The following is a 21,628-nucleotide window of genomic DNA, read 5'->3' on the forward strand; positions in this document are numbered from 1 at the left end:
GGTATCGTGTTGAATTTGCATGGGCAGCTGTACCTGTACACGCCATCCAAGCTCTGACTCAATGGCCAGGCGTATCAAGGCCATTATTACGGCCAGAGGTGGTTGTTCTGGGTACTGATTTCTCAGGATCTATGCACCCAAATTGCGTGAAAATATAATCACATGTCAGTTCTAGTATAATATATTTGTCCAATGAATACCTGTTCATCATCTGCATTTCTTCTTGGTGTAGCAATTTTAATGGCCAGTAGTGTATGTTACATGAGGAACAGTTAAATGAAAATGAAACACCCGCCACAACAGGATCATGGAATGGTTCCATTCAAACATAATCACTTCATGCATTAAGACATTTATCCCATTGGGTGGTGAGATGTTCAATTCCTGTTCCATAGAATGCAGTTGGCCATTGACAGATTCACAACTGCACCTACCCTTGCACGTCGTCGTCCAACTGAAACTGACATCCACGTGTGTCTTTCTTCAGGTCACCAGAGGTTTGAAAATCACATGCTAAAAGGTTCAGGCTGTACAAAGGATGTTGCAGTTTTCTGACCAAGTAGCTGAACTTACCTTTAGCCAACTGGCTTAGGGGAGGGCATTTTTGTGCAACAGGACAATTCTGTCTGACAGCATTCTGAGAGCCTGACAGCAAACAAAAAAGCCAACAGTTGAAACAGAATTAATTGTCTCGTCTCCCAGTGGGATAAATGTCTTAATGCATATGGAGATTACTTCTGAATGGAACTATTCCATGGTCCAATTGTGGTCGCTGTTAGGTTTTCATTTGACTGCCCCTTACCTTTGTCTCCAAAACTTAGTGCTCCCCTGCAATCTAGAAGGAGTGTAATTATAACTAGGTCATTATTGTCAGATCTTAGTGTCTGTTGGGATTGGCCCGTAGTAGCAAAATCCCAATTATTTTGAATCAGTTCTCAAAACAGGGAGCTTCTCGTGATCACCTGCTCATTAAGTAGTTTCCTCCAAGACGATGCCTGGTAGTGAAAGATTTCAAACTTCTCCAACAGCTCTATATGCCTTCCCTTCTTGGAGAAGCATGTAAGAAAATTAATGAAAAATTAAAATAATGTAGTGAAGTTTTTCACCAAATGAAATCTACCACTTAAGAGTGATGAACCCATGTACTCCTACTCTTAGAGCACAAATAAAAGTCCATAAAAATATTTGTATATTAGGCTGATTTTTAACAGTAGAGGTGACCCTGTTAGAAAAGTAGCAAAGAAATGCTTCAATTTTTTAAAAAAGTTCTTTGTTTTTAACATTTAATACTCTATGAAAAAAGTTATGAAGTAGTTAGAAAAAATAAAGATATACCGGTGTCAAATGACATGAAATTGTTTTTTTTTTTTAGTTATGACTAATTTATACATCAATTTTCAGATTAATAACACCATTGAAATCATTAAGCAAAACTTTGCCACAAAACAAATTGTCCAGTGATGAAATCAGTTAGTATGTTGAGTTGCTTATATTAATTTTGGAGTATAATTACTTTAAATTCAAAGGGGATATATTTTTACAGAAAGAGGGTTTAAGTATGGGTAGCCCCTTTTCAGACCTTTTAGCTGATATTTTTCTTAATCATTTGGGGAATAAATTCTTTCAGGACAATCACTGTGTGACAAGTAGACCTCTGTACTACTTTAGATAGGTTAACGACACTTTGCTATGAATTAAGAGTTCATGATGATGTTACAACAGTTGTCAACAAGTTAAATGGTCTTAATTTGAATTCACATGTGAGATGAAGTCAAATAGATTAACTTTTTATAATTGAACATTATTATTTTAAATGGGAAACATGCATTTCGAATTTACAGAAAGCACCTGTATGGGCAGTAGCATAAATTACACCTCAGACCACACCATTCAGCACAGGAAGGCATACTTTAATTTCACCATCAATCAGTTGTAAAAAAATAATTCCACTTTAAAGTACAGATCATGAAGCTAAGCTGAATACGATAAAATATATTGCTAAGGTCAATAACAACATGTATAACAACAAGGTAAACAAAAGGCAGAAAGAAAATAGTTTCTTTATAGTTGGCAGTAGCAACAATAAGTTCATTTGTTTGCCATACTATGGCAAAATTAGTGACAGGGTGACATCAGCTTTTAGTAAACAAAAAGTAAATGTCGCCTTTTCTGCTCTGGTAGAATTTTAAAGAATATTATTGAAACAAGAATTCTTTTCCATAGGTCAGGTGTCTATAGAACTGAATGTCTTGACTGTGGTGCTTGTTTTGTTGGACAAACTGGTAGACAGGTTTAGTGAATGTGTTGTATTAGACTGTAAAAATGCAGCATAAAAATCTAAGTTCACTGCCCACTGTCTTGAAAGTGGTCATAGTGTACCAATTTCGTCCTCACACATGAGGATGTTCCACTCATGCGAAAAGGGTAGGTGTATAGACCTTTTGGAGTTTGAAATCATTGTCTTGAAAGCATTGTCTTGTAGGACACTACTTAATAAGCAGATGACCATGAGAAACTCCCAAACTTGGGAACTGTTTAAAAATCATAGGAACTCGGCTACTGTGGGTCAATCCAAAGAGGCTGATCTGACAACAACAACCTAGTTATGATTACAATCCTTATAGATAGCATACAAGTACAAAGTTTCTGGAGACAAATGTTACGTATTTTCCACATTGTTGCATGATGTAGTTAAAAGTTTATTAGTTTTAATACCAAACTGTGTAAATTGTAATGTGTTTTTATGTGAAACTTATGAGAGGACATTTTAAAGCAGAAAGACTTCTTGTCCTTTTGCTATACTGTTCCTGGCATAACAACTTACACCACCACTCTTGTCTGTTCCAAGTTCCTTCAACTGTACTTAGAATGTAAAACAGTTTTAATTTAAAAATTACTAGCTTAGTTATTTTGAACAAGATTTTCATATTTTTAAGCTATGTTCAATTGTAAAGTGTGCAGCAATAACCAATGTCACTGGTTAGTTAACACAATTACCACCATGTATAATTCTACAACATTAATCACTGTTTTTAGTTACAACCACCTTATCTGTTTATATACATAAGTTTTCAAAAGGTATAAATTAGTAAATAAAGTGATAAAACATATGAATTGTAAAAAAAGTTAATACATGTTGTCAATACATGTAAAGAGGGTGCTGAGGATTGATATGACGTACACTGAAGCAGCCTGTGTTTTAACTGTAAACAGCAGCAACAGTGTGAACTCAACCTTTGACATGAATAGTGCATTTGGGACTGTGTGCATATACAAGTTGTTTTAATGTTTTAACTTACATTTAGTGGTATTATTTTATAAAAGACTCTAATTTAAAGTGTATACAACTGTACATTTAATAAGGCATTCATGTTACCTTATTGTAACTGGTTCTTTACATTTTTAGTTTAGCTTAGCACTTGAGATGGCCACGCAGTGACCAAAATCTTGATATGCAATAAACATTGTTTGCAATTGATTAATGTACCCATTATTACTTGAGATAAATACAGTGGCTACGCATTACTGCTTCCCCATGGAATCAGACATGAGAAAAAGAATATATTGCACATCTTGTTCCAAAGTACATGTGTTTCAAGAAAAATTGACAATGTTTGAAGGGTGGAAGTGGGAAATGTTCTGAGTGCCAAAACTCACTTTTTTATGCGGATCCAAAAGGAACATATCTTTTGTTGTTCATAACTTATTTGCAATCCAAAAAACTGAAAAGGTATTCTGATAACACAGAATTATGTTGCACACCTCAACACTGTTTAATATTGACTTCTGTTTCTTATAAAACTATACTTGGGGGTTAAACTGTGCTATTGAAGAAATGGCCACATTGCCAACAGGTCTTCCTGTTCTGCAACTGATAAACATGACTAGTCTTTCAGGTGAAGTGCATCAAGGCATACATCTGACATGGTCTTTCCTCTTTTGAATACACTTATGTTTTTTTCCATTCTTCTGTCTCTGAGTAAGAGTTTGTTATAGCCGTTTGAGAGGAACGAGTTTGAAACACTTCGATCATATTGCATGTAGAGATCTTACACGCGGCTGCATCCCGAATAATGTTTCAGCACCATCTTTAAAATCAAAGTAGTCAGTTGTTTGCATTGTAATGATACGGAATGAGTTCTTAGCTGTAGCTTATGGAACTTGTGATGAACTGTAAATTTTATTTTATTGATCCTTTTGTCTACAAAGCAGCTTATGCACAAGACATTGGGCAAGTCTGTTTATAGTACAGGGTGTACATAAAGTCTGGGAACACTTTCAATTATTTATTACTCAAGAACCAAACATTGTACAGATATCATACATATGTCATTTTGAAGAGAAACCCTGAAAGTTTTTTTCATATATACCGCCACATCTTAGTTTGGTAATATGCAGATAGTCAGCGCTAGTCACAAACATGGAGAGTTCAGATGTGAGAGCACTTTGCTGAGAGCACTGTCACTATATATTCTTACTTGGACATGTTGCAGCAATGGCTGTTGCCTCAAATGCAATCAGACTCTCCGTTCATCTTTCAGCAGGATGGGGCTCCACCCCATTTTCATCGTGAAGTTCGTGGGTACCTATACACAGAGCTGCCGCATCGATGGATCGGCCGTGCAAGGGGACAGCTGTTTCATGAAATGAAATGGCCTCCCCGATCACCAGATCTCACTCCGTACAAATTTTTTCTGTGGGGACACATTAAAGATCTGGTGTATGTACTGCCTCTGCCACGTGACGTAGCAGAGGTTCAGGAGAAAATATGGGAAGCGACTGCCACAGTCGATGATGCCATGTTGGGACTTGTATGGCAAGAATTTGATTACTGTATTGACGTCTGCTGGGTCACTCATGGTTTGCATACCAAATGTTTGTATAAGAAAAAAAGGGGGAAAAAAAATGCTTTAAGAGTTTCTCTTCAAAATGCAATATATATTATATCTGTACGATGTATAGTTCTTGTGCAATAAATAACTGAAAATGTTCCCGGACTTTATGTACACCTGTATACAGGTGACAGTGATTTCTGTAAGTGCTTATTACCATAATACACCATACACATTAAATATTTATATAGTACACTTTATAAATTGAAATATTCTATAGTGGAGTGAAAGCAGTTGTGTTTTGTCTTGCAAAGTGATCATGAATAACACAGTTGCAGTTTTTTTTAAAAAAAAAATCTGCAGAATTTAAAGGTTTCCATAATGTTTTTAGGTTCACATTTGTTCTGGGTTAATATTTGTGTGTGGATGCACACTGCTTGCCTATGATTGGTCAGAAAGGAACTGATCCATGTGTTGGACTAAGCTTTAATACCACATTCATCAAGCTTTGACAACAGATACTTGTGATACAGCACGTCAAAAACTTTTGATAAGTCAACAAATAGTCCTCTTGAGTCCTGTTTTTTCTCGATCAGGGTTAATATGCAGTTGATGCATTCATATATGGCAGTTGCTGTTGATCACTTATTTCAGAATCCCAGTTATTCATTACACAGGATATTATTTTTATTTACAGATTTCATAACATTGTAATACATAAGTTTGTCTCCTATTCTTGAAATTGTGATGTGTCTGTAGTTATTTACAATATCTCTCTCCTTTTTTTCTATACTGAAGTAACCTTAGATGTTTTCAGTATGTGAGGGAAAGTGCCTGCTTGAAGTGAGCTGTCACATAAATGTGGGAGTATTTCACATAGATTTGGTGCTCTTTCTTTGAGATCGTAGCTTGGATACCATCAATGCCAGTAGGGGTAGAAGTTTTTTTGTCTTTTTATTGCTTTTGCTACTTTCACCTTGAGAGACAGGGATTATGTACATTGATCCTCTACATATACTTATTTTCTGAGTATTTTGGAATGTTTTCACAGTGTACATGTGATTCAGGTGAGGGATTTTTAAGGTCACACATGTTACACAAGTAGTCTCTTTTTGTAATGTGAAACCCTTGTTCCCCTTGTGATCCAACTGTGTGTTCTAGAATTTTCCCATATGGTTACAGTTTTCTGTGGAGATGCAATTTGAAAGAAACATGTTTATGTATCAATGAAGGTGCTGACTTTTTCATTTATGTCATTATTTTAGTTAGCTTGTGTCCATTTTTCTTTGTTTCATAAGCTGTTGAAGTAGCTTATGTTATCCTGACTATAACTTCTACATGCGAGTCTTAAAGGTGTGTTGTTGAAAGTACTTTTATTTTCAAGCTTGGTATTTGAACAAGACGGTCACTAAAGCTTGCACTGAAAATTTTTATTGAAGTGTAAACTTTTCTTGACTATGAACTTATCTAGAGCAGTTTTAAGTATGTGTTACTTGGGTAGCAGCCTCTACTTTAGCCCTTAAATTGTAGAATGCAGCAAGGTTCCAAAGGGCCTCTTTGTTTTTTTTATGCTGTCAAAGGAGGTTTATTTTTTAAACATGTTCAGTTCTTGTCTGAGTATATTTCATCCAGTGGTGTTCCATTGCCATTATCCCCTCTCTGTAGTGTTCCTCCCAAAGTGCTGCTACAGCCACAATGTCTTCTTGATTGGACAAAAAGTGCTGTTTATGAGGAATTTCTTCAGTTTTGAGAATAGATGGAAGCCTCAGGGAGCCAAATCTAGGGAATAGGGAGGATGTTCCAGCACTTCATAGTGTGAATCCTTCAATTTCTCCATTGCCAAGACACTTTTCTGGGTAGGTACTTTGTTCTGATGGAAAATGGCGTTTTACTTCTTCAAACTTGGTCTCTTTTCACAAATTCTTGTGTCCAGTTTTATTAGAAGTTAAGAGTAGTAGTCTCCGGTTATGGTTTTACATTTTTCAAGGTCGCAAATCGACAGAATTCCTTTCACATCCCAGAACATCGATGCCATGCTCTTTCTCACCAATGGTACCATCCTTGCTTTCTTTGGAGTTGAAGAACCAGCTTCTGTCCACTGCATAGACTGTTGTTTGGATTCAGGTGTGTAGCAGTGAATGCATGTTTTATCTACTGTCATGTATTGGTGCAAAAAGTCACTTATGTTTCTCTTAAAACACACCAAGCAGTTTCCTGAAAATGTCATGTAAATGTGTTTTCGTTCTGCAGTGAGCACACGTGGCACCAATCTTACACAAGGCTTTCTCATATTCAAGTCCCGGTGCAAGATGAGACCAACACATGCCTTTGATAATCCCTAGAGCATAAGCAATTTCGTCCATCTTTATACGCTGACCGTCCAAAATGATATATTGCATTTTTCCAACAATTTCTGGTGTTCTTGCACTTATGTATGTCCTTTGCATGGAACATCTTGGATACTTTCACGGCCATGTTTAAACTCGGCTGCCCATTTCTTGACAATGTATAACACTAACGTATTTCACTCTATAACAGAACCCTTAGTCCTGTCACTGGAATGGCACATATAACACTCTAACGTGCTGTGAAACATGCTAACGTTACCCTCTGAGAGGATTTAAAAGTTTGACCACGTGTTTGTCTAATGGACAAGGGTATCAGACTATAAATTTGAAATTGGTGAAATAACAGGAAAACCAAAAGGGCTTTAATCTTGGGAATTAAAGAAAGTGGTAAAATCGTAAACGAAAGAGAAAATGAACAGTCGCCAGCCCAATTAGGCACATTAATCTCAAAATGTATATTGAAGAAAATTGAATATTGGTTATTGAAGTTACTTTTGTTGAGATTTCCCTTTGAATAGCAAATAGGATACTAATTGACACAGTGCACTCTGTACTGTGTGTAGCAGCAGTTAACCAATAAAACACACACACACACACACACACACACACACACACACACACACACACACACACACACACACACACAAAGTACATTATGGGGAGTAAATTTGTACCAAGCTCATACTAAGGACAACCACATTCCAGAGCATTACTTAATCAAATACTGAAATGTCACTGCATGAAGTGCAGAACTAAATTTGGACATGAGGGGCTTCTTTCTTAACTGACATGAAAAACACGAATAAACATGAATAATATCATAAATACACTGTTTAAGCTCCTCTAAATATATGTTTTCCTTAGCTACAGTAATAGTTCAATTTTTTCCTAATAGGTGACGAATATGATGGTGACCCATAAACTAGTATAGTTTCACTAGACAACACTCTTTGATTATTACAGTAGTAAAGACTAATTCAAAAATCTTATCATTCACTTCACTTGGAGTAGTTCATAAATTACTTTGCAAGACAATAAAATACAACACTGGACTTAATTAACTTCAAAAAAAGGAACCATTCATGATAGAAACCAAAACCACACTAATTTTGAAAATGACCATAATTTCACTTCTAAGATTACTATTGTAAATCTGATCATTAAAGATTTGTATGTATTTGCCTTTTAATCACCTGTGTAGTAGGTATTCTAGACAATAATATTTACATAATCTTGCATTGTAATCCTACAAAACTATATTTTTTAATACACTAAGGAGTTTTTAGCAAAAGCCTATCCAACTTCACTTTTGTGGTTTTAGCTTTAGATTTTTTACTACTTCTTTTACTTTAGACAAAAATCACTTTTAAACACATGAATGCAGGAATAGTTCATTTAAATCAGGATACTCTGTCTTAGTAGCACTTAGGTGAGGACCACGTGGAGGTTCGTGATCAGGATTGAAAATATGGTTCAGGACACAGATTTAGGTTTTATATGGTTATCACTGAAACAACACAAATTAACTGGTCCTTGCCCATATACATTACTTAACTGAATTATGAAGTTTGTGAAGCAGGTAGTGAAGATTGGTGGCAGGCGACATGGCAGCTAACTATACCCATGACTCTAGATATAAAAATGCTCTATAAAATCTCTTCTTAGTGTCAGATTTTCAACATATTAGAGTCATTCCATTATGCTGTGAATACCAAATAATAGCCAGATCCACATCTGAGGCAAATCCTTTATAATGCAACTTCCAATTGCCTCTTTTAGCACCATGGAAGTGTACCGTGCTAAGGCTAGCCACATACTGCATGCCATTCACACAAAGGAACCGCTCAGTTTGACCACCAAACCCACCTTCTACATCATGCCATGCCACTTCCATTGCAGAGGGACTTCCCTACAGCGTTTACATGTTACAAATACAAGTGCTGTAAGCGTGAACCAGCTTTTAGCAAACATTTTCTTTATATAAACATATTCATGTTATAATAATGTACCATTTCAACATATTCTTTTACTTTTTTCGTATATACATTACAAAACTAATTTCCTTGCCATAGATCAAGGATTTTAAACAACACAGAATACATCCTTCATAAATTGCAGATAGACAGTTACATAATATAAACCTACTTCTAACTGATATAAGTGTTAAAAGTGAACATTGAAAGTAGAGAGACACCATAGACATTTGCAAACTGCAAATGAATTTTGGTAGAACCTTGTTTGAGGATGAATTAAATCACTGCAGGGTACTAGATCTTCTTTCCGTTTTCAGCGCCAAATGCACCAAAACTGGTTCAAATGAATACCTACAATCAACTGCCGCCTCGAATGATTTGCAATATAATGTGGCAGCTGCTGACACACGTACCAACATAGGCGGGCAGGGGAGACTCGTACAAATAGTGCTGTGATCACTGCACAAGGCTGAGAACTTTTCAGACAGCTCTCGTATTTAAGAAAAGTTCAAAATTTCCATATGGTGATCGGTAATTTGTAGCAGTAACCAAACTTTTTGTGGCTGTTATTTGGTAGTCCGTTTCAAAATTTTTTCCAATTAAGTCAGGTAAGGTAGTACACTCCACACTTTCCCTTATGCAAACTGCTACCCCACCTTGCTTACTTTTATTTCTGCAATAGTAGGAACACACTATGAATTTGTTTATTTTTGCGTGTTGAGTTAATTCAAGGTTAAGCCAGTGCTCATAAATGCGGAATATTGAGTTATCCTATAATTCACCTGTTAATAATAGATTAATTTTGTCAGTATTATTACATGGGCACTGTACATTATTGTGATAAACTTTTGGATCAGTTTTATTCGTGGCTAGGTAGTGGGGTGCCATATTTTAGTTTAAATTTGGATCACCAGTAGTGTTGCATTTTCTTTCGTCGTTTTTGTTCATTTTACTTCCCATACTGTTGCCAGTGGGATGTACATGAAGCTAATAGACAGTTTTATTCCTGAAAAGCTTTTTTTAATTATTCCATTGACATGATGGTACATGAACCTTTACCCTTCATAGTTAAAGTGCATTCCATGTTTCATATGTAGGTTGTAGTGCAGCTTACTTATATACTACACATAACACTTAGTGTATTCTGAACACAGTTTCTTTATTTTAATGTTTGTTTACCATAGTTCTTTGTTCACACGTGAACTATAAATTACATTGTGCATATGAGGCACTGTAGCAACTACTGTATTTTAGGTTTATCCATTTCTAGAAAATTATGTGGAGTTCTTGTGCAAATCTGTGCTTCATTTTTGCTACATCATTGCAGCCTGTTATACAAGTGGTAGTCATTTTCCAGTGTTATTTTTGTCCGAAAGTGAGTATGTACTACATGTTTAGTTCATGCTCCAGATTTTACTGCACTAGTCGCTGATGTCTCATTTTGTTTCTTTGAACATGCTGGGTAGATTTGTCATGGCTGTCTGTTGATGAAAGAACATTACTCGTATTTCTTGACAATCCATGTTTGTTGTTGCACTGCTAGGCACAAAGAATATGCACCTACATTTCGTCCATGATTAACACTTGGAACAACTGAAGGGGCATGTAACAGTTGAACACAATAGCACTGAAAACAATTTTTTCAAAAAATGGCATGTAAAACATTTCCAGTTCCACTCTTTATTTGTATGACTAAGCTTGAAACTTGTTTTATCCAACTGGCATTAAATGTAAGTTACAGAAATTAAAATAAGTGTTACCCATTTGTATTTTTTAACCGAACTTTTTTTTTTTTTAGTTTGGAGCTCCCTCACAGTTTCCATCATATCCAGGATATACAGGTAAGAGTAATATAACATCATGTTCTGTGATTACTATTCCTGTCAGACTTATTTTTACAGATTCAATTGGTAAAAATGAAAAACAAAACTTTTTAAAAAATTGAGAAAAATCTCAGATTTGTAATGTAATATTTGTTAACACAAAGAAATCATTAAAAATTCAGGTCAGGTTACCAAGAAATCAAATAACAGCCTATGTATGAACATAAGCTGGAACTATATGCCAGATGAAGACTCAAACCTGGAAATGTGACTTTTATGAGCAGTGCTTTTTGATATGAATCATCCAAGCATATCTCATTGACTGACTCAAAGCTTCAACTTGGAATGGACCTCTCCCTTTTCCCTAAAAATTCTACACAAGACTCACCATGATGCTGTGGGCTTGCACTAATGTGAGGGTAGCTATAGCAGATGGTTTTACTTTTCCTTTCAGAGTTACAGTTGAAGTGAAATGCTTGAACTGTTAGTAAAGTGTATATTCTATCAATTATGTTATGTATAACATTACAGTATATAACTGTATCAAAGCAGAATTCATTTGAGAAAATTTAAAATCACAAGGAGATATAATGTCTGCCCAGAACTTTTCTCCTGGATGCAAAATTCCAGTTCTGCTGAAACATATTTAACAATGAAAAATATATTGCTAGCTTTTTGGAAATATTGGTTCCTTCCTCATAGAGGAAAGAGAGACAAGTTTGGGAAGGAGGTGCAGGTTCCTCAGGCCCCAATTTGGATAGGATCCACCTGTTGTGAGAATGGGAGCAGATACAGATGATGTGCTGGATGTCAAGGAAAGTAGAAGGTCAAACTTCGTAGACGGCTTCAGTCCAGAGACGGTAGGAGGACAGGCTGAGAAGATGGACTGAGCAGAAGAGAAATGAGAAGTGAAATAAGAGGAAAGTGGAAGAAATGGGTATGGGGGAAAAAAAGCAGAGGCGGTTGGGGAAGAGGGATGTTTAGTTTATAAGGAAATATTACAAATTTACGCAGAATTACTTTATCCTGTCTCTGCAGCCTGACTAGGTTGATGTGAAGTGTCAGGTGTAGAGTGTAAGAAGGGAAGGGAAAGTGATTGCTGTGGAAGGGAGAGGCAGCAGGAGGCAAAGATATGAATGTGTAATTTGAATAGGCTGGGAAGCTAAATTCCATGAAGTAGGTGGTGAGGCTGAGGTGGAAAAAGGAGGGTGTGTGGAGAATGGTTGAACAGAGGAGAGGCAGAGTGTGGAGAAAACAGTGTGGGTGAAGATTCACGAATAAGTGGATTTGATTAGAGTATAGTGTTTGTGGGGGGGGGGGGGGGGGCGGCGAGGGTGGGCATTGGATTTCATCTGAAATGGAGAAGAGTGTGGGGCTGAGGCTAATGGAGATTGAGGCCAAGAAAGTTGAGGTATGAAAAGATGTGCTATCATTCAGAAAGCATTGTACTCATTTATTTATTTATTTATTTATTTTTTGGGAGGGGGGAGGGGAGGGGAGAACTCGTGGCACATTCTGTGAAGCTGCATTGAAGTGTAGCATTTTGGCTCATGACCATTGGCCATGGTTATGTAGGAAAAGGAAAAGGGCATTATTTAGGTGGCCATCTGGTGGGTGGGGATGCTCATGTTAGGGTGTAAAGAAGTTACTGTAGAGAGGAGAATTAGGATAAGTATGTGGTCGGATAGACTGCAATGTGCTGGGTGAGTGCATAGTACAATGACTTCTTTACAATCTGTATTGCCTAGATCTCCTTACACACAAGCACACACACGCGCGTCGCCTTTATAATATGTCCATTGATCCTGCAGACACTTTAATCTTAATCTCTGATATCCTCTGTCCACGTGCCTTGCCTCCACACCCACACCCACACCCTAATATACAGTATTTCACTTCACTTCACCCCAATCCATCTATATTTTAAAGTTCACCCACAGTATCTCTCCACTGTTTGTGTCTCCCGCCTCTCTCCCACTCCAACTGAAACCTCTTCATTTATTGAGTACCCTATGCAACATCATGGGGCCAAATACTGGTGCCATATTCATAATTCCTTCCCCTGTTGCCTCTGTTGTCTCTGGCTGCATTTTTTCCTTTTCTTCTGTTGATGGTTCAAAGCCGCATCTGGCCATCCTGATTTAGGTTTTCTGTGATTTCCCTAAATCGCTTCAGGCAAATGCCAGGATGATTCCTTTGAAAGGGCACGGCCGACTTCCTTCCCCATCCTTCCCTAATCCAATGGGACCGATGACCTCGCTGTTTGATCCCCTCCCCCAAATCAATCAACCAGTCTCTTCTACTCTCCTACACAGTCCTCATCATCGCATCTGACAGTCCTGCCGTGTGTGTGTGTGTGTGTGTGTGTGTGTGTGTGTGTGTGTGTGTGTGTGTGTGTGTGTGGAAAGGGGGGGGGGCAGGTGTGTGTGTGTGTGTGTGTGTGTGTGTGTGTGTGTGTGTGTGTGTGTGTGGAAGGGGGGGGGGGCAGGTGTGTATGCTTGTTTTTGTTACTCTATTAGTTTTGGAGAGGGATAAAAGAAAGAATTGTGATGATTCAGTGCATTTCAAAATTGCTCAGTAATTAGACAATTAAGTATAATAACAATAATAATAATATCAAGTGTTTAATGTTAGATAAAAAGAACCAAATGTATTATATATGAAACACATGTAGAGTTGCACTGGTTCGAGACTTCCATAGCCATAAGCGAGCTGGAGAGCTACAAATATTATCCATGTATATAGTGTATACATGGATAATATTTGCTGAAATTCATTGGTGGCAGTAAGTGTAGGCTATTTTTTCACTCAGTGCAGGAAAAAAAAAAAACCTTGGAGTTACCGAGGTAGACAAACCGAAGGGCAGCAAGAGAAATCCACAATAGAAGCAACTTGATACATCCATTTTTGTTTTTTGTTTCAGTATTTATTTACCACTTATTGTTTTCTAATTAATGATGCTTTATATATATATATATATATATTTAGCATTAAAAATTATGTAGCAAAATTTCATTGTTATAAATGCATTGTACGACTTGGTTTAGGCACACAAGAGGACAGGTTTTTGCAATGCAATAAGTAAATAAATCAGGATCTAGTATATATTCTGCCAATAGTAAAAGAATTTAGTCTTGGTTTCTGTTTTGATCAGCATTAAATAAGGGTGGCAATTTACACTTTTTAGGTATGTTGTCTGCACGCTGGGTTGATAAATACAACACCCTTGCCACTGTAGATGGCTTAAGTCGTAACATTTAAGTAAATCCTATCTTTATACTATTTCTGAAAGTAAATGTACAAGGTTATATTATTTTAGATACTTGAGCCATTTTTTTGACTGTCCCTCTTATTTACTTGTCCGTTAAGGTAACTTCTATTCTGTGTGTTTGACTACAGTGCCCTCATATTTTACCTTAGGCTAATATTTTTTTTTACTATTTTACTTTTTGTTATACTTTATCATGACTTTATACTTTGTCGTAACTAATAACAGCATTGTGCAATCTGCTAAATTTTTGACAGGAACTACAGCTATCTTCGAACTGATTTCTTGTTACATGTTGCAATAAAAAAGTAATCACTTACTAAAATTAACTTATTTTCTTGAATAATACCAGGTGATTCAGCTAAGCTGTTCACCTCAAACATTTCTGGAAACGTTTTATACATTGTAATCCTATTTTCATCCAGATTAATTGCGAGAATGTTCTCAGTAAACACTGTGTAACCTCTTTCCATAGCTGTATTTATTACAGAGCTATCAGAATCATCTTTGTGTTTCAAATTAAACTATAGTAATTTCTGCTGCTAGTATTATAGTTTTAAAAGAGACAATTTCATCGATCTTTTTCTCTTAAAGATCCAATTACTAGTTTTGCAGTAATTACAAAATTTAGAATGTAGGATTTATCTATTTCAAAGATGGACCCAATTGCTGTCTTATGCGGAAGTTTATTTCGTACCAAGATAAGAAAATAAGACACATCAGATAAGGTGGAAACAGTGTTGCACCACTACATTAACAGAATAAAAGATGCACAAAGGAAATATAGCTTTCAATCAGTCACTGTGGTTAATGTGTGTTGAGTGGTGGGTAGCTTAAAAAAATTATTTTTCACAAACCATGAGAAACTAGATATGCTACTTCTTTTGAAAAATGCGGAAGGAACACAAAGATAGATGTACGCGTAAATATATCCTGGCATACAGTGTCCGACAAAAAGGACAATTCAACGATGCACAAACAATCCTTATTGGCAGAGCAGTGGAATACTTTGCAGAGGGTAAGGAATAAGCCTGCAATGGGCAGAGTGAATGGAATAGATGATCTGGCTGCTGTTTCTCATAATCAACATGTTAGCTCCAGAGACACTGTGAGTGCCTCAGGTATAAGTCAGCCCAGCATTGTTCGCATTTTACACACAGACGGCTTCCATCTATATTGTGTCACTTCACCAGCAGATTAATCAACAGGACTGCAGAGGACACATGGAATTCTCTCACTTTGTTCTGATGCAACATCAGGATGATATGTTATATTTTCAAAGAATTCTCTTTACCAGTGAAGCTACCTTTACAAATCATGGCAGTTGACTGTAAGAAATATGTAATATTGGGCTGCTGAGAATCTGTACTGGCTGAGACAGGTTGAACATCAGAGACAGTGGAATGGGAATGATTGGTGGGAGTGGTGTTAGAGATTGTGTGATTGGGCTTCAGTTCATTGAAGAAATTATAACAAATAAATGGTATGCACAATTTCTTACCAAAGTAGTATCGACTCTCCTTGAGGAAGTACCACTCAAAATACATGGATGTAAATGGACCACAAAGGGTGCTCAGCTCACTATTTACATGTGGCCCAGTTTTTGCCTGGTGACTGGATAGTACATGAAGGCATTATTAGTTGACTTGCATGTTTGCCACTTGAAGTTTTTTTCTCAAAGTTGAAGTCTATGCACAAGTTATGAGTACCCAAGAGGATTACATTGCAGCATGTGAGATGATATCAAAGGAATCTCTTAAATCTGTAGTTTCGTTAGTGTTGCTATTGCTGATGTAATTTTGCAGTGAGTGTATCTGGAAATGAAACTCATGATCTGAAGTTAATATTTAACAACGTTTTACCTAAATTCCCTGTTTTACACATTTAATTTGATTTTTTTACATACGCTTCTCTTTCAAGACTCCAGCAGAAGGAAGAGCAGAACTCTTAGTATAATTAATAAGTGATTCATACTTTGCATCCTTTGATGCAATGTCATTAGCCTTCCAGCTGGTGTCTGTCCAACTGAATGTAGACTAATGTGGTTAGTAAGATTAAGTGAAGTCTGTGGCACAGGTCCATCACTGGGCAATCGGCCTGGCTGTAGGTAAAATTCAACCTTTCTTTGCCGCAACACTAGTTTCATGATGTGGCACTAGGAAGCCTGGGGGGGGGGGGGGGGGGGGGGATGTCCAAGGCTGGCGTCCCAGCTGCCTTTTACCACTGGGAAAGAAAGGTACCGGCATTTATTTGACAGGAGGCTGAGTGGACCTGGCGTCATCCTGGAGGGACTGGAATGAAGAAAAATCCTCGCCTCTGTCTGAAATTGAACCTGGGACATCCTGGGCTGGAGTCTAGTGCTCTACCCACTAGCCCACTGTGACCACCAAATGTGATGAGTGTCGGTTTTAAATCAAAATTTTCTCCATTATTCCACTTTTATAAGTAGACTCTCTTAATTGCACAATACCTCCAGTTTCCTTAATGTCGACGGGACATTAAACACTGATCTTCCTTCCTTCCTCAGCTATGTCAAGCTGGAGTGACCCATCAGCCTGATGTTACAGTTCCATACAGCAACATTAACTTAAGACAGCTATCAGTTTAATGTTCAAAATGGAAAAAATCTTAAATTCTGAATATTGTAATTTGTTCACTACTATGAACTTGATTTTGCAGAGTGAAATGCCACTGAATTCATTTATCTTAAAACAACAATACTAGCAAGGATTACCATAGCTCCATTTGAAAAAACTGAGTCCAATATCTCTGCAATTAATATAGAAATGAAAAGATATTGTATATCATTCAGTCACGAGGACCTTTTCACAATTCATTTGCGTGAAAACAGAATTAAACTGTCGTAAATGGTTCAGGAAATACAAGATGAACAGCTCAGCTGACTTAGCCTGTATGTGATTGTTACTCCCACCTTGGGTTACTTATTTTCTGTTGTAAAATATTAACAATCTTTTGTATATTGGTTGTTAAGTGACTTTATAAGTTAATGAATTATTTATTTATTTATTTTGCTGTAAGCAGTACTATGTTGCATGTTTTGTTATACATAAAAGAAAATATTTTGAACTATTGAGCTTTTTGGACAATTTTAGCGAAATTAGATCTTTAAAGGTTTGTGTGCATTTTCTAATGTCTGACAGATTCCTTTTTTTAAAAATTCACCATTGCCCAGTACCTTTACCATAGATTTATCTGCATTTCTTTTGAATATTGTGAGGGATTTTGTATCTATACTTTATTCTGCTTATATATCTATACTTTATTCTGCTTATATATCTATACTTTATTCTGCTTATATATCTATACTTTATTCTGCTTATATATCTATACTTTATTCTGCTTATATATCTATACTTTATTCTGCTTATATATCTATACTTTATTCTGCTTATATATCTATACTTTATTCTGCTTATATATCTATACTTTATTCTGCTTATACTTTCTTGTAGTGTTGATCATCCAGATGCATCTAAGAATAGTTTGTTTCAAAGGAAGAGCGAGTTCTTTCTTAATCCTATAGTTTAACAGTAAGTCTTTAGACCATGCTTCAAACTTAATAGTGTACCAGAATTCATGAAGAGACAAAGGCCCTTCACTGCCCCTTATACAATTGAAAATTTTCAGGTGAATGTGTAATTTAAATTCTTCTTTAACCATCTTCTGCTAAAGTCAGTTTTTGATTTCTACCACTTCTTTAAACACACAGTCCCATAAGAAGAAGATTGTCTTAGTACCTTTGTTTTTTTCCATTCTCCATGGCATGACCAGTTTTTATTAGTACTTTATGCTGGCCGTCTTAGTGGGTGACAGTTCTGAATGACATTTACACTCCATGGCATCCCCTCGGTTGTGCATACTGGCTCACCAATAAATGCTTTTCCTCACTGCCAGTGGATGCAGTAGATTCCAGGCTAGAAGAGCTCTACATCATCTTTCACAGGTGCTAATAAGGTCGAGGTCTTGGAAGAGAGAGAGAACACGCACTCGATGTCGTGCCATCCTATGACTAAGTCTTTGTCATCACATTGCCTGCTTATCAGTCGTTTACTGACTCCTGCTCATCATGCTATTGTATTGGCATCGAACAGACTCCAACATGGACGACATAGCAGTAAGCATCATAAGCGTCCGTGGCATAGAGAAACAACTGAAGGAGTTGAAAACAAATAAGTCACCAGGTCGGGATGGAATCGCAATTAGAGTTTTCGAAGTGTACTTTACAGCATTGGCCCCTTACTTAGTTTGCATTTATTGTGAATCTCTTGCCCAGCGCAAAGTCCCAAGCGACTCGAAAAGAGCGCAGATAACTCCTGTGTATAACAAGGGCAAAAAACGAAACTGCAAAATTACAGACCAATATCTCTAACATCGGTTTGCTGCAGAATCCTTGAACATACTCCCAGGTCAAATATAATACATTTTCTTGAGACCGAGAAGCTTATGTCCACAAATCAGCATAGTTTTAGAAAGCATCACTTGTGCAAAAGCCAGCTTGCCCTTTTCTCACATGATATACTGTAAACTATGGATGAAGGCAACAGGCAGATTCCATATTTGTAGATTTCCAGAAAGCATTTGACGTGGTGCCCCATTGCAGGCTGTTAAAGAAGGTATGAGCATATGGAGTAGGTTCAGATATGTGAGTGGCTCGAAGATTTTGTAAGTTATAGAAAACAGTATGTTGTCCTTGGTGAGAGTTCATCAGAGATGGGGGTATCGTCAGGAGTGTCCCAGGGAAGTGTGGGTGTAACATTGCAAAGCAACATGAAATGGAAAGAACATGTGAGGATTGTGGTAAGCTAATGGTCAACTTCAGTTTATTGGGAGAGTTCTAGGAAAGAGTGGTTCATCTGTAAAAGAGACCACCTATAGGATGCTGGTGCGACCTATTCTTGAGTACTGTTCAAGTGTTTCCGCTCCATACCAGGTCAGGTTAGAGGAAGACATCGTAACAATTCAGAGGCAGGCTGTGAGATTTGTTACTGGTAGGTTCGAACAATGCACAAGTGTTACGGAGATGTCTCAAGAATTCGGATGGGAGTCCCTGGAGGGAAGGCAACATTACTTTCGAGGAACACTATTGAGAAAATATAGAAAACTAGCATTTGAAGCTGAGTGCAGGATGATTCTGTTGCCCCAAACACACACTGCGCATTGAGGACCACAAATATTAGGTATGAAAAATTAGGGCTCATACAGAGGCACGTAGATGGTCATTTTTCCCTCATTCTGTTTACGAGTAGAATGGGAAAGACAATTACTAGTATGGTACGGGGTGCCATGTGCCGTGAGATGGATTGTGGAGTATCTATGTAGATAAAGATGAAGAAAGCGTACTATGTTTGTTGTTTATTATAACCATTTCTTTTTGGATGTTGTCTGCGAGTATTTAAGCTCTGCTTGCAAGCTCTCTTAATCAGAAGTGGCTGTTGCTCTCTGGATTAGTGTGCTTTAAACTTCTTCACACTGAAAGCTGTGATGACAACTGAGTGTATATAACAACAAATCGGCATGCTTAAGTTTTTGATACATACTGTGTCCCACTAGCTATCATCATTTCATCTCACTAGAACATCCAGACAGTGAAGGATTGTAGAGCTCCTTGTTGTTCCACCCTCATGAGGAACTGTATACTTCTGGGGTGTGTGGAGCAAATTTGAATGTTACAGAAAACTCGTTCAGACTCCATGTCAGTACTAGTCGTAGATAACATTAGCTGTGTGGACCATGTCTCCACCATACCCGCAGAGGCAGTATACAAAGTACACATGAAAATGCTATGTGCTCACTAGAAACCTGTCACCAAAGAGAGAGAATTTGAGGGCAGAAAAAAGCCAAGAGAAGAAAAAGCTGTGAGAAGTCCAAAATGTATGTGACTAAGGCAACATATCGCTGGTACAACCCACAAATTGCAAGAAGGAAGTATACAAACCACTCAGCAATTCAGACTAGAGTAAATTAGATGGGATCTGACAAACTGCTTAAAAAGAGAAACTATTTAACCTCTCTAAAACTCATTCCAAGACAAAATTGTGGAGAAACTGCAGCCACATGTAGCAGCACCATTGCAGTATATGGCTTGCTAAAAATATAGAAAGAAGAATTACCACTGAGCAGCCAGAGCATTATGACCACCTACCTAATACCTGGTATGACTACCCTTGGCACGGATAACAGTGGCAACGCATCATGGTGTGGAAACAATTAGGCCTTGCCAGATTGCTGGAGGGAGTTAGCACCACGTCTGCACCCCCCCCCCCCCTCCACACACACACACACACACACACACACACACACACACACACACACACACACACACACACACACACACACACACCCACACACACACACACACACACACACACACACACACGTTGACATGTTGCTTAATTCCCATAAATTCCAGGGAGGGGGCCAAGGAGGTCTGATGGCACATTCAGTGACATCCCAAAAGTGTTTTACCGGGTTCAGATCTGGCAATTTGGGGGGCCAGCACATCAGTTGGAAATCGCCTCTATGTTCCTCAAACCACTTTATCACACTCCTGGTCTTGTGACATGGTGCATTATCTTGTAGAAAAATGCTACTACAGTTTGGAAACATGGTCATCAGGAAGGTGTGTACATGGTCTGCAACCATTGTACAATACTCCTTTGTCATCATGTTGCCTTGCACGAGCTCCACTGGGCCTATGGATGTCCACTTGAAAGTTCCCCAGAGCATAATGTAGCCACCACAAGCTTGTCTCCATCCAGCAGTAAAGGTGTCAAGGACCTGTTTTCCTGGAAAACAATCGATTCACACCCTCCCATCAGCATCATGAAATAGGTATCAGCATTCATTAGACCACGTAATGCTCTTGTCATTGTGGCAACATCCAGTGTCGATGATCACATGCCCATTTCAGTCATAGTTGTCGATGTGGTGCGGTATTAATACTGGCACATGTCATTGGGGTGTCCGGCGCACTGTATGTTCAGACACACTTGTACTCTCCCCAGCATTAAAATCTGATGTTAGTTCCGCCACAGTTCGCCGCCTGTCCTGTTTACTAGTCTGGCCAGTCTATGACATCCACAACCTGTATTGAGGGTTGGCCACCCAACCCCACCATGTCTGGAACTTGGTTTTGCCACTTGTTGATGAAGACATTCCTCAAACATCCGACAAGTTGTACAGTTTACAAAATGCTTGTGTCGAGCCTCTGGGCCGTCACAATCTGCCACCAGTCAAACTCGGGTGCCTTCCCCATTCTACACGTGGACAGCACATTCTTTGGTGCTACATGCACCATATGTGTGTCTGACTAGCAGTCATTCCTCGTCAGGTGGTGATGCTATCATCTGGACGGGTTTATATT

General features: G+C 37.8%; 1 protein-coding gene across 4 annotated transcripts in view; it reads left to right on the plus strand.

The window, feature by feature from the left end:
* The window catches only part of LOC126248795 (uncharacterized), a 119,221-nt gene that overhangs the window by 67,653 nt on the left and 29,940 nt on the right, over nt 1–21,628 (plus strand). For all 4 annotated transcript variants that reach the window (XM_049950185.1, XM_049950181.1, XM_049950182.1 and 1 more), the window contains one exon: nt 10,952–10,994. In XM_049950185.1, coding sequence (XP_049806142.1) covers nt 10,952–10,994 — 43 coding nt within the window. The remainder of the gene's footprint in view (nt 1–10,951; nt 10,995–21,628) is intronic.

The sequence above is a fragment of the Schistocerca nitens genome, chromosome 3 (assembly GCF_023898315.1).
Source record: "Schistocerca nitens isolate TAMUIC-IGC-003100 chromosome 3, iqSchNite1.1, whole genome shotgun sequence".
NCBI classification, from domain to species: domain Eukaryota; kingdom Metazoa; phylum Arthropoda; class Insecta; order Orthoptera; family Acrididae; genus Schistocerca; species Schistocerca nitens.